Source organism: Syngnathus acus, chromosome 9, assembly GCF_901709675.1.
Source record: "Syngnathus acus chromosome 9, fSynAcu1.2, whole genome shotgun sequence".
In the NCBI taxonomy this organism is placed as follows: domain Eukaryota; kingdom Metazoa; phylum Chordata; class Actinopteri; order Syngnathiformes; family Syngnathidae; genus Syngnathus; species Syngnathus acus.
The window spans coordinates 13,209,677-13,223,796 of record NC_051094.1 but is presented as its reverse complement, the minus strand read 5'-3'; the positions used below and the strand labels follow the sequence as shown (position 1 = coordinate 13,223,796).

Sequence of the window (14,120 nt, the reverse complement as noted above, 5' to 3'; positions counted from 1 at the left end):
CTATGATGCGGCCCACGACAAAAATTAGTCCCTCATAACTACATTATGATTTTTATACTTAGTAATGAACTACGTATATTCAGTCATGAGTGAAAGGAAAAATTGTTTTTGTACGGCACTTGTGACTGCCATTCATGACATCATTGCTGTCAAATAATTACAACATACCGGATCAACATCAGCTGGGTGATGTTAAGTAATAAATGTTGATCAAAGGATTTATTATATTTTAATTCCATATTTTCCCAATTAACTTGTTCATCCATGGGATGCTCCAAACAGATGTTTAATGAGCATTCCTCAATGTTCTTTTTTGTCTTCTGTCTCAGTTTTTTTGGAATGTGTTGCAGCCATACAATTCTAAATGAATGATTATTTGCTAAAAAAAAGTTTAACGATTTAAACATGACATTTCTTGTCTTTGTTGTGTATTCAATTAAATATAGGTTAAATATGATTAGCAAATAATTTTATTGTGTTCTTTATTTTATTCAACACAATGTCCCAACTTAATTGGAATTGTGTTTTGCACTAATATTAGATTGCGCAGGTGCACCCACCATTGAGGAAAGCTAGTGAACATGCAGAGTGACAGATGGCGAGTCCAAACTTTTAGTGCCAAGATGAACTTCTAAATGTTTCCGGCAGAATCATCAAAAGTATAAATGAGAAATTGTTTTAGAAACCCAGAGGGAAGGATTGACTATAACTAAGTGAGGCGTTGCAACTCATTTCAAAGAGACCTCAACGCTGCGCTCCAGTTACAGTAGAGGGAGTGGTGGGGAGTTAAAAATAGGCCTCAGTGATTATCAGTCACCACTTAGTCAGGCAATGCGGAGAGCAGATTGTAAATGAACACACTGAAGTACTTGAATAGTGGTCATTGTCGCCGGCTCACACGCGGTGAATGCAAAGCAGTAAGACTCCTAACGGCGTGTGGATACACATCATGCTAAGCACCTGCATACAGTGCAGATAAGGACAGCGGTTGAATATGTTCTGCTTTCGTAAACACCTCAAGGTTCTTATGGTCCAATCCATGAACAAAACACAAGACAATTTAGAGACTTTTGCTCTTTGCCGGGCTGAAGTTGAAGAGCTGTAATGATGTTTGACAGATGACACAAGAGCTAAAGGGACGACGGAAGGAAGATTTTAATGCCGCTCTTTCCAACTTTAAAGATTAAAACGGCAGCTTGAATTTCCTCTGCAACACTATGAACTCGTAGCAATTCTCTTGACAAAGCTTGTGTTGCAGTAGTTAAACACGCTATATCACATCATCAACATTGTATAGGAAGCCATCTTGAGGAAAATGTGGCTCATTTCAGACACTCAAGCTAATGTTCAGAGAAGAAACATCTGTCAGCTGCTGTTGATGCCACAGAAAATGAACCGCAGCTTTAAGATTATGAATTGTACCACTAAAACAATTGAGTCACACGTGTTAAACTGCCACATCGTGCAACTGGAAGTTAAATCCTGAAATAGCAACTGTGGGCTGCAGTGTTACAGTTGAGTTAACTGTCAGGCTTTGAGACACACACGATTCTTACATTACTCTATCCAATCGATCTAGTAATACACGCTCAACAAAATGTTGTTTTTTTGCTGCAATGACCTTTGCTCACTATATTCTGACAAGCCAACCATAACATTTCTCTGGAGTTGGGTCAGCAAAGTCACATTATAGCTAATTGTCTCATCGCTTTGGATTAATTTTAAAGTGAAGTTTACTCAGTTGCAGTCTCGCTTGGTTGTATTCTACTGTCTAATAGAAACGAACGATTGTTGCTGAGAAAAGTAAATTTGGTTTCTTTCCAGTGAAGTATTTAATTATGCAAGAAGCCGTGTGAATGCAGGAAATTATGACTGTGGAAACAATGTTTGTATGTATTCAAACAAAATTGAATTTGAATAATTCAGACAAGTTCTATTTGTTTCTTCAATGTTTTGTTTCTCCTTTCTGCTTGAATATGCGCAGTAATAGAACCAGTAGGGCTAACATGTTCCATGCGTGCATCTCCTCTTTTCTGTAACCATGATAAATTATGCATCATAAAGAATTTACACACCTCAGACTGCTGTGACAGACACATTTGCTAAGGTCGACATGATAAAACATGACAACAGGCAGATGCTTTGATTTATATCTGTGATGGGTAGGTGGGAAGCAGCATGGGAATGTACAACCGTGGTTTTTCTTTTGTGAAAATGCAATTCCCCGGTAATTTCAACAATTGCTCGAGCTCTGCTCAAATAAGAAGCAATGCGTTCCAATTCAAAAATGTGGTCCGTTGACCCACCTTGGCCTGAATCAAGCAATCGGGGTAAATTGAAGAAAGTGCATGGAATATGAAGCGCAGTTACGCCTGCTTATTACCCTTTAATAAAAAGTAAACAAAACGATGAAGGCATACACTCATATCAAGAAAGGACTGATCATCACACATTGTGACTTCTTTAACAGGAGACAATCAAAATCAGCATCAATATGCAAAATAAAAACTAGGCAAACAGGCAAAAATAAAACAAAAAGTTTCCAGCGACCAGAAGTGCAGTCTGTGTATAGTGAAAATGTATGTAAAAATATCTCATTTAAAAGACGGAGAAGGTGCTGAATATACAAGTACCACCTTCCAGCTGTCACCACACCTCAACCGCATACCATGACACTTGGAAGTGTATGCAGCTGCTGTCACATTCCCACCACCCCATCCATCAGAGGTTGTTGTTTTTTTCCTGCCTTCCATAGACACAACAACAAGCCATCCTCCATCACTGCCTGTGGTGAGCTGACATTTTGGCACTTTTTCGTGCTAACGAAAATGTGATATTTGAGCAATTCAGTTGGCACCCTTTTGGGTCTCGACTTAACTTCGAGACAGCTGTGGTGCCCTACAGCCAACACCACCCCCAGCAATTGTTTTGGTTGAGATTCGCAGAGACAGGTGACATTTCTTGACCATCAGCAATTTGTCAAGTCAGCTCAACTGCCATTAGAAAATATTCAATTGAACAATTCCCATCATGGACATACGTGATGGCCATTATCATAAGCCTTTAAGCACTCATATTTACAATCATAAAATCTTACTTATTATGTGTGACTTTTGATTTGATTTAAGCCTTGTTCTTAGATTTATAGTTTAATGCCTTTTAGGACTTGTGAAAGATCCATGGGAACCCTGGAAAATCACACTGAGGTTTCCATCATCAACAATGACTGTCTTATGATTTATACAACTCATACATCTTAGAAAAGCTACAAACACTTCCGTCTCTACCATGCAGAACCAACTGAGGTCTCTGAATGCATAGCAGCACTAATATCATCCCGCACACATTCTTAGGCTGAGCATCTCGATTCCTGACATGCATCACATTAATGTGAGAAAGGATTTACTCAGAAGCATTGTCAGATAAGCACCCTGAATCTTATCACAAAGTGGGCTAAATCATGCAAGGCATACTAAACCCACAGGCATGCATGAGAGGAGTCTAAATTTTCTGAGAGGCAACAAAGTGCATGCCACATGCTTAAATTAAAGCACAACCAAAACCTTATGCCTGAGGAAAAAAAACGTGACATGAAAATTATTCTTGCGTTCTTAAGCGTTTAAGTCAACTCTATGGAAGAACATGAAGGGATGTTGGCAGACACAAATCAGAGGAACAGAAGGGGCAGAGTGGAAAATTAGTGCAGAGCTGTGTAATAAAGATCAATAAATCAGGTTGTTGGATATTCACCGTTCCCAGCATGACAGGTTTTCCCATGACTTACTATCATGCTGATGGCGTAATGTGAAAATGTCAATCATGTCTCCTGCATTATTAATGTCAAAAGATGAGCCAAGTTGCAGTAGCTCTGTCAGAAGCAGTATTGGCCAGATAAATTCATGACTATAATATGCTAGGTTTTAGGGAGCAACTTTTTACAGTACAATTGAATTTCTGGCTGTGTAGCAATATATATATGTATATAAAACATATTTAACAAGGCTTTAATTATTGGTATTTAGAAATGGCAAGATTAGTCTGAAACTTGACCACAAAAATAAAAGGTTTGGTCAGCAATGCCTATACTCATTTCCATTTAAAATACAATCCACATCAAAAAGACCAAGCTGACCTGCGCTTTTGATCACTGTCCATATCTACCTATTTTCTCTCTGAGAGAATTTCTTCTTGGTCTCCACCTACTGCCTCACTCTTGGTGAAAAATTGTGTGAGGGGAAGTAGGGTGGAGACAGACCGTAGAGGGAGAGGGTGGAAGACTAAATGATTCCCACATGCTGACCAAGAAGACACTTTCCAGGTGGCCCCAGTCTATGAACTTTCTGGGGCGGAAAGTACCTCGCTGGACTTTCCCGCAACCCCCCTACACACACTGTGCACGAACTCCATATGGATCTACTTTATGTAAAGATGTTGTCACAAGGCAATATTTGGAGAAGGTACAAATACAATGATACAAAGAGTAAGAAACAAACACTGTCAACAAATTTTGTAATTTAATGTGAATATAAAATATCAATGCCCCATCATTAAAGATAAAAACATGTCTCTTTTGGCTTCCCTTTTATTTCTGTGTTTATTTTAGGCCTAAATTAGTTTCATCTGATTTTGAAAAGTGTCATATTTTCCGTTCTTATGGCCCTGTGCAACCTTTTGAGCACATGTTCATGAAAACAAGTACACGCTTGTATTCATCATAAACTCACAATTTTATTTTATGATTTTAAAAACATTAATATCTTATTCATTTCCTACCCCAATGAATATATTCCTGACCTTTCAGGTGCAATTATGGGCTTTGCTTGAACATTTTTCCCCTAATGAGAGAAAAAACATTGCTCACATTGAGAACTACAATTCAATACATTATCAGTAACATTAATGCAAAAACCAGGAAATCAGGAAAATCATCCAGTGCCCCAAAAATATGATGCAAGTGTTGTTGCTGTGGCAACCCAAGACAGGACAAGCAGAAAGACACCCCAACAACATAGTATGTTCCATTCATATTTGTGACTGACCTAACTGAAAAGGTCACAAACGGATTTTAATTTCCTCCGAGACAATTTACTCTAATAAACTTTTAATTTTGGTTGGGACAATAATCAAGAATTCAGCTGCTGGTTGTTGATCAAGTGCACCAATATCGTTATTCTGCTGTGATTGCACCACAGCTTTACTAGCAGTAGAGCCCAGCCTCAGGATGAATTGCTGCGGTCTAACTTTGCACGAGAGATAACTAGTCCCTTATGTGTATGACATCATCCTGCTCATCTAGTATAAAGGCCTGAGAAATAAACATTACTAAGGCAACAATAATGTTAAGACTACGCCATTAACGCTTTTGCCGGAGGCAATTCTGTGACCTTTGTTGGAATTATGACTCATTGATAGAAAGTGCTTCATACACACACGCACAGATCCACAAGACACGACATGGACATACCTTGTCTTTGGGTTGTTGGATGATGTCACTGCACCTCATTCAGAAATCAGCACAAATTCGTCAATGTCAAATTCACATGCTGCCTCTTTAATCAAATTGAAATTCATTTTACATTATTGTGGATGACGCCATGAATCTTGAAATATACATATATATATATATACATATATATATATACATATATATATACATATATATATACATATATATATATACATATATATATACATATATATATATACATATATATATACATATATATATATACATATATATATATACATATATATACACATATATATATATACATATATATATACACATATATATATATACATATATATATACATATATATATATACATATATACATATACATATATATATATATATACATATATACATATACATATATATATATATATACACATATATATATATATATATATATACACATATATATATATATACATACACATATACATATATATATATAAAATATATAACAGTATATTTTATACTTAACAGTAAAAGTTGATTGAATCGATATTAACGTTGTAAATTCACAGCACACCTTCATCACATGTCACAACTGCCATGTCATATGAGCAACACTGAAAAATGGACAATTAAATCTGACTGAGAGAAACCCAACGCTCAACTCAACATCTTTTTACTTCCAGCCAAATACAAAGGGCTCTACAGTCGACAACGTCACATGAGAGGAATGTGAACCGCTATAATGGACATTAATACTTTAAAGTCAAGCCTTTTTAATCACAATCTTGTTTACCCAATCTCTTGATGTAAAGATGACAGCAAGTCAGCAAGTACTGTATATAAGCACAAACAGGATACAGATTAGAATCAATGTCCTAAACTACTTTGTCACAGATTTCTTCAGCAAATGCGCAAGCAAAATGTCATCACAAAAGACATCTAGTATTCCCTCAAGTGAGTAAGTGCATTGTATTTGTTACACATACACATAGTGGCTTCTTAAAATAAATGAACATGGAAAATTGAAAAAATTCTACACACCGTTCCTTTAATTATTATTTCAAAAATATATTTTAGGTGTTGGATTATTTACAATGTCATTATACTCAGAAACAATAAATATGTGGGTTGATCTTCATACAGCAACTGACTTTTTTGAATATATTTTTAAAGATACTTTTTCAATAGGGAAAATACATTGGGGGGGAAAAATAGATCAATCCATTAGTGCTGAAACATGAGTATGCGTTGGTCCACTATAGAAGTGGAGACATACATATAATGGTTTATTATTAATAGAGGGGACACTCAGAGTGAAAGCTGCCAGATGCCCATCCCTGCTCTACAATGAGCAGTAACGTGTGTGATTATTTATTTATTTATTTTACTACTGATGATCGTTAAAAGGAGCGTGACTCTGTCTTAAAGGAACAGCAGATATCCAAATAAGTGTTAGTGAAATATTTTATTGTAAACAGCGGTTTAAACTACAGAAATTCCATTCATATTTAAATCTACCAAAACAAAAGCGGTGCAATGCTAAGAAGCGGATCAGAACCCAGGAAAAGATTAATATGAACAAAATCACTTTAAATGGCAACAATATTGATCCCACCTATTTCTGCCACTCCGCAGTCGATCAACTACCATGCCAGACATTCCTAAAGATTAAAACTCTTTGGCAAAGTTTCTGTGGCAAACAATGCATTCTGTAGGATCTGAATGAAGTGTGACTGAATGGATGTACTATGAAAAGGAGGAAACAGATGTGGAAGCTAAAGATTAGATTCCTGTCAGGCCTGCTCATACAAAGCTCTGCTCGCAGGGTGGAGGATTGACTGGTACCGCATGCCAACACTCACCACTGCTCTCATGATTCACAAACAGAGTGCAAGAAGTGCTGAACAAAGGTTATTTCTAAATGACGAATTTATAGCTCTCATTCGTCTAACCTTGTGTGCCCTTAAATGTGGCCTATTAGACTTGCAAACAAATGATAACGACATTTCTTTTTCTAGTTGGTTATTGACCGGGTGGAATCACCAAGTGTAGCAATAAGTAACACATTTAGCAAGTTTTCTACCATGGAACACAATCTTGTGATACAGTCGATGCAGATAAAGCCTAGATGACGTTATCCCAATTCTGTGAATTTTTTTTCCAGATTTTCTTATCATGGGTTGCTGTGGCATTTTATATATATATATATATATATATATATATATATATATATATATATATATATATATATGACACATAGGGGTGAAACAAAAAAGGTAAAAAGGTATTTGTTTTCCCACAAGCATAATGACTTTTACTTTATTTACTCATTATTTAATTTACTTAACTAATGAACCATTGATTGTATTGTAAATGTATGTCTGGGACCAAGGTACGTGTTTGACAATAGAGGGACATGGCCTAGTTTGGATGTGTCCTGCTCCCCAGGGTGTTCCATTCTGCTCAAATCAATCCTCGAGGCCTTTAACTACAAAATGAAGGAGCAACCGAGTAAAGTCTTAATCCTCAACCTTGAACCATCTGCTGTGGGATGAACCTTTATGGACACTAAGTGACCTGATACTGATTTAAAATGACTAATAAAAAGTGTTTCCTTTTCCCCCCCAATCATTTCCTATCCAAATAAAAATCACAGCACATTCAACCCAAATGAGCTTGCAAATGAGGTCATTTGTCTATGCAAAGGCAGCAAACCACTTAGACTTTTAAAGCTGCAGTCCAAAGCTACCTGCATAAGTCACAAACACCATATGTTTGCCTCGGTCTTAAGCACTGAAGACTGCCAAAACAGCAGGGGTACACATCAAGTGTGTTCAGTTTTTCCTGCATTCAACAAACAACAGTTAACAGTTTCAATTTTCAAGCACAAAAAATGACTCATAGCGTCCCACTAGAGATTTGTGAACTTCTATGAGTCAAAAATCCAGTAGGGAAATGCAGTAGCAAATCATCTCCCAATGCATGCTCTGGATGGGGCGAAATCCCAATAAGCCATTTAATTTGTGATCATATATATAATGGGGAAGGCTGGATAACATCTCCTCAAAGTTTAAGTTTGCATGCCTTCAGTGGGTTTACTAGTTGAGCCAACACGCCACAGCCGAGATAGATCTAACATCCATCCATCGAGATTCTGAACCACTTAGCTAGAGTGGGTTGAGATATTAGAAACACACTGCTGTGGACAATAAAGACTGACAATGCCGATCCTAATTTAACAATATTTTGTATGCAAAATAGCGAAAGAAGTGTGCAGATGGTGTGTGTGGGGGGGTCTCAAATATAATAGTGAGGAAGAGAGGTTAAAATTTCAACGGACTTTTCCATCCTTGATCTATACTGACTAAATCACTAAAACCTCATTCCAAATGCAGTAAATTCATTTATTATATCTAACATTGGCTGGCGATGTGAGGAGGATTCAAACACCGTCAGTGACTATGGTAACCATTCTAAATACGTGGATTTAACGCGGTGAACCAATCCAACCATTTCAACTCAGGAAAAAAATAAACCTTTTTTTTTTTTTTTTTGTAAGAAGTGAGTTGGTGGCGTCTAACGAGAGCATATGGAACACAGGTTTGATGGCTGCACTCTTCAACTCGCAAAGGTTTCATTCATAGCAAGTTTGTCTTCCACATCCAATATTAAGGCTGACTGGAGGCTTTTGCAACCCAACCTCAAAAGCGCAATGCTATTCCCCACTGTGACAGATACACTCCACTGAATTATTTCCGCCCTGGTGATTGCAATCCACGCGTGCAAACCTCAACATATATACATACACGAAAAGATAAAGTGGAACTTACGTGAAAACGAAAAATAAAGTAGTCGATCCCACAAGGAGAGTGGCAGCTGTGGACACCGGGATGTATTTGGTGGGTTTAAATCTCTTTGCAGCGCTGGTGGGCATTCTGTAATGTCCACATTCCTTAATTGTTTATCCCGGGTGCAATAGCATGTGGAGAAAAAATGATCCAGGGTCGCCTTTTGGGTGGGATCATTGGTACGGGCAGTCCGGTCCTTGCTAACGCTGAAGCTGCATAGACCCTTGCAGTCAGGAACAGATCCGTGACTGAAAACCTGGAAATCCCACCCTTCCAATCCAACCCACTGGTGAGGTCACTGGACCGCTAGAAAAGGTGGAGCCTACACGCAAGTGTCCTCGGGAACCAGACGGCGCTGTAGCCTGCATTCCAAGAGAGAAACGGAGAAAACGGATTAGTTTGATGCAGCTAAACCAAACTCAGTTTATTAGCCAATGTCCTTTTGCAACAAACACATTAGTTCATTATTTACTCATTATTTACACAACAAAGACGTTTTACCTCCTTGTTTTCCTTGATCGTGCGTTTTTCGTTTGATTTTAGAGGAAATGCTGGTCACTAGTATTCCAAAATCTAAATCATTCTCATATACACTCGCTGCTGTTTCCACCAGAAAGCCGAGCAATCAGAGCTATGCTGTCATCCTGTTAGTGGTATGGATAAGACCGCCATCAAGTGACCGATTAAAATACTACGATTTCTAAATTGTGTGACAGTGAGCGCAGTTATTTCTCCACCAAAATTGCATACACATTTTGGATGACAGTAATTCACAATTATATACAGTTTCCAAATTTATCTCATCCTTCCACATTTCACGATCCATTAAATAAATTCAATCGATTTTACAGTGCAATAGCAAGGTAAATATTCAAGTAAATGTTTTGCATTGGAGAGAAATAGGGGAGTTTACTTTTTTTTTTCGCAGTGCAATTTCTGCAGTATGTCAATCAACTTCGGTCGTTCGGCGAAATTGATTTGACCCAAATCGGCTGCCGTACAACGTAAAACCAACCTGCTAAAGCTTAGCTTTTTTGCTGGCTGCCGTATTTTTAGTTTCTGTGGCACGGCTGTCGCCTGACTGATATTGACGTGTCGGGTGTCTTCGGCTGGCTAATATTTACTATTTTACCTCGAAAATTGTCCTTTAGTCGTAAGGAAACGTTAACGAGACACAAGTTCAGTTTAGCTCATTTGCTAGCAATTGATAGCATCTTGGTTAACTAGTGTCAGGATGTCTTACAGGAAAACTCTCAAACTGATTTGTGGTTTCGCCGGAGGTTCTGCTGCTCTGGTACTGGCGGCTGCCGCTGCCGACTCTCGTGGCTATTTCGGAGAGAGAAGAACCGAGGCAGACGGTCGCTGGTCAAAACTGTCCGTGCTTCAAGCCGCGCAACCGGCGTGGACTGTTGCGAACATCACGCCAGTCCCGACTGGACACGCGTGGGACGTCAACTGGGACAAGTAAGATCGTGTCGTTGTTATTGTTCATTACTGGGGCTTAGCCATTTTGTAAGTGGTCTTGAATTTATAGTGAGCTGTGGCGAAATCCTTCCAGTTGTCCGTAAGACTGTGACAGGCAACGTTGTCCAAATTGTGTTAGACTCCAGAACAATTGTTTTGTTTAGAGTTTGTAATTGAAATTTTCATTCCTGACAAAAGACCTGAAACCTTTCTGACACTCTTCGTACTTAATCACTATATAGTGTGCACTCGATGTTACCCACAATATATCTTGAAAAGTAGTGTAAAATAATGTCACTGGAAAAATCAAATACATCCCATGATGCTGCTAGATTTTCTACCAGTTCTGTTTCTTAGGTGTGCTCTGAAGCATGTATTTACAGACATTTTCTTTTGACGGGTATTTTTAACAACACTCCAATAAAAGTGGGTCGCGGCTTAACAATAGGAAAAACTAGGTGTCAGTGTCACGATTTAAGTCACTGATTGAAATAACCATACGAGACAAAGCCCCTGATCCAAGCTCACCACTATTTTTCAGGAGAGAACCTTCTACGCTGTCCAATGGCAAGAAGAAGGAGAGTGCAACCGAAGATCCCAGCTCAGAGCAGGACAACGGCAAACCGAAAGCCACACGCAACATCCTCCTCATCAGACATTCCCAGTACAACCTAAGCGGGAGCAGTGACAAAGAGCGATTCCTCACTCCTTTGGGTCTGCTTCATGTTATTTGGATCAAAACACATTACATTAATATCACGAGCCAGGGAACCTGCCAGGGGGCAAAAAGTGATGATTCTAACGGCCTGTGATTGAGTGGTACAAAAAATGGAGAAGCAATTGCAATCACTTGCAAACACTAACATTTCCTAATTAAATCAATCGCGTTATTATTTAGAAAATTAATACTTCTGAAACAGGCACATGTGTACAATTGGCAAGATGGTGGTTCTAGAGGACAGTTTTTGGACACCCCTGCTCTCAAGTGAGCATTTTATTAGATTGTTGTATTTGGGTTGTAGTAGTTCACATGACTCCTTTACATGATGTTTAGAGACATCGACATGCTTAACAAATGGTTCTTCCTTGTTTTCTACCTCAAGTCAGCTGATGTGATGTCCGCCGCTTTTCTTTTCCAATGTTTGTCTCCTCAGGTCGAGAGCAGGCAGAGTTGACAGGTCAACGTCTGTCAGCGTTGGGATTGAAATACGATGTTCTGATCCACTCCAGCATGACTAGAGCCACAGAAACGGCGCACATCCTCAGCAAACACCTTCCAGGTAGTGGAGACGCATCATGAGGTTTTCTGCTCATGCTCATTACGACCACCTTTTTGATTGCGTTTTGGCAAACTGGTTGTGTTTTCCCCTAATCTGACCGACGTTTTAGGTGTGGAGCTGCTGAGTTGTGACTTGCTCCGAGAGGGCGCACCCATCGAGCCAGTTCCACCTGTGACTCATTGGAAGCCTGATGCTGTGGTGAGAGAAGCCCCCTTCCTTGGTCTTTGTTCGCTTTCAGTGCACGTCAGGTCAAATACTTGCAAACAAGAGGCTTGAATAAAGAACACTCTTGCCATCCTGACGTCACAGTGACTTTCAACCTCTCTGCCATCCTCTAGCAGTACCACGAAGATGGCGCACGTATCGAGGCAGCCTTCCGCCGCTACATCCACAGAGCAGAACCGAAGCAGAAGGAGGACAGCTACGAGATCATAGTGTGTCATGCCAATGTCATACGCTATTTTGTCTGCAGGTTTGTGTCATTTGCTGAGCTTGTCCAATGTGGTTGTGCAGCCAGCTTAGATGTTACAAGTATTACAATAAGAATCTTGTTACGCTATCTAATTAGGTTTATTATTATTATTATTATTATCATCATCATCATTATTATTATTATTTTGCACTATAAGCACACACTAGTAAATATGAGCAAAATACTTTATGGCTTTGCTTTTTGTACTGAGATTGCAGTCTGCCCACATGTTATCTTACCAACTGTTAGCATGTTAGCCTTTAAATTAATAATTGAAATGGTTTCATTAAAAAGTTCAGAGAGGGTCACATTAAGTTCACCATAAAGATAATAGTGCATTTACAGGTTCATCCTGAAATCTCACCCAAAGGTTCAGTATCCCTAACTTTAGCGAGCAGTGTATATTTAATAACAGATTTTGTTTGGCAGTGCAGTTTTACTGTATATCGTCTTGTGTTCTTTAAAGATTAAGTCTATTCTTGTTCGTTAGTAAAGGTGTCATTCTCTGTTGTCAGGGCCCTGCAGTTTCCACCTGAGGGCTGGTTACGCATGGGATTGAACAACGGCAGCATCACGTGGCTTACCATTCGCCCCAGTGGCCGGGTGGCCCTCCGAACTCTAGGAGATGCGGGATTCATGCCCCCGGACAAACTAACACGAACCTGATTGGCCAATGCGGCGCACTTCCGGGACCGGAGTCAGGATGACGGGCTGGTCACAGGGTTGACGCTCAGTTTTCTCCTTAAGTGTCTTTCTTCTGACGTTCAAGTGTTGTTGTTAAACTGCCGCCATATGTGATTGAGGCACTGTTAGTAACGCCAACAGAATGTAATTTATGTTTTTTATACGAGAGCAATTCCAAACCAAAAAGGTGTGTAGCTGTAAGCATTGGAATTGAATTGGGTAGTTTTATTGTCACTGTTAGCAGAGCAAACAATAGTTACTAACTTTCTTGGTGTTAAAACATGAGTTAAATCAATCAATCAATCAATCAATCAATAACTATTACATTTAAGTGTGGTACAGTGATACATTGAAGCTCAAACAAGCCCAGAGATTGTTCACCCAAGTTGGAGCTGTCTTCAGTTGTGGTTTCAGCATATCATGCGAGCCACCTAAGTTCACCTCAGTTGACCAGACTGACATGTTTTTCACTTAATTGTACTGTTGCAAGCGTGTGCGTTGCTGCACCTTTTTTCTTCAATAAATAATGAAAAAAAAAAATACTTATGTAGAACCTGTTTCCATTCCTTGTCAGAAGAGGATGCAAATTCCCCATCAAAACACCATCTTGTGATTTCAATAGAAAACCATTTCAGGTTGGATTTTGCACATGCCGTACCAGAAACAAACACTACTTGCATTTTACCCTCTTGCATTTTTTGGACATTCTTTTCAAGATAACAGAGAAGGAAAGACAGTATATTGAGTGAAAGTTACTGAGAAGTAACATACTCTGAACTACAAATCTAAGTGAGGCACTATAGCAAAGTCCAAATATCCACCAGTTTAAAAGAATGTACAAAAATATGTTGTTTAGCGGGTACAAAGGCTAAAAGTGCCAAAGGGCTACACGCAAGTAAAAATGAAACA

At 38.8% G+C, this 14,120-nt stretch overlaps 2 protein-coding genes across 3 annotated transcripts in view; one reads left to right on the top strand and one right to left on the bottom strand.

The window, feature by feature from the left end:
- zdhhc8b (zinc finger DHHC-type palmitoyltransferase 8b) overlaps positions 1–9,742 on the bottom strand; it is a 36,155-nt gene extending 26,413 nt beyond the window's left edge. Inside the window, exon 1 of the mRNA XM_037258414.1 lies at positions 9,294–9,742. Within this exon, the coding sequence (XP_037114309.1) occupies positions 9,294–9,397 (104 nt within the window). The 5' untranslated portion in view covers positions 9,398–9,742. The remainder of the gene's footprint in view (positions 1–9,293) is intronic.
- A 551-nt stretch (positions 9,743–10,293) lies between these two features.
- On the top strand, positions 10,294–13,751 carry pgam5 (PGAM family member 5, serine/threonine protein phosphatase, mitochondrial). 2 transcript variants are annotated; one of them, XM_037259589.1, is made up of 6 exons: positions 10,294–10,775; positions 11,317–11,489; positions 11,930–12,055; positions 12,165–12,253; positions 12,397–12,527; positions 13,043–13,751. In XM_037259589.1, the coding sequence occupies exons 1-6, from the start codon at positions 10,546–10,548 to the stop codon at positions 13,191–13,193; spliced, it is 900 nt and encodes a 299-aa protein (XP_037115484.1). In that variant the 5' UTR covers positions 10,294–10,545; the 3' UTR covers positions 13,194–13,751. The 2 variants fall into 2 exon arrangements, with proteins under 2 accessions (XP_037115484.1, XP_037115483.1); XM_037259588.1 differs by having other exon boundaries at positions 12,394–12,527.
- The last annotated feature ends 369 nt before the right edge of the window (positions 13,752–14,120 follow it).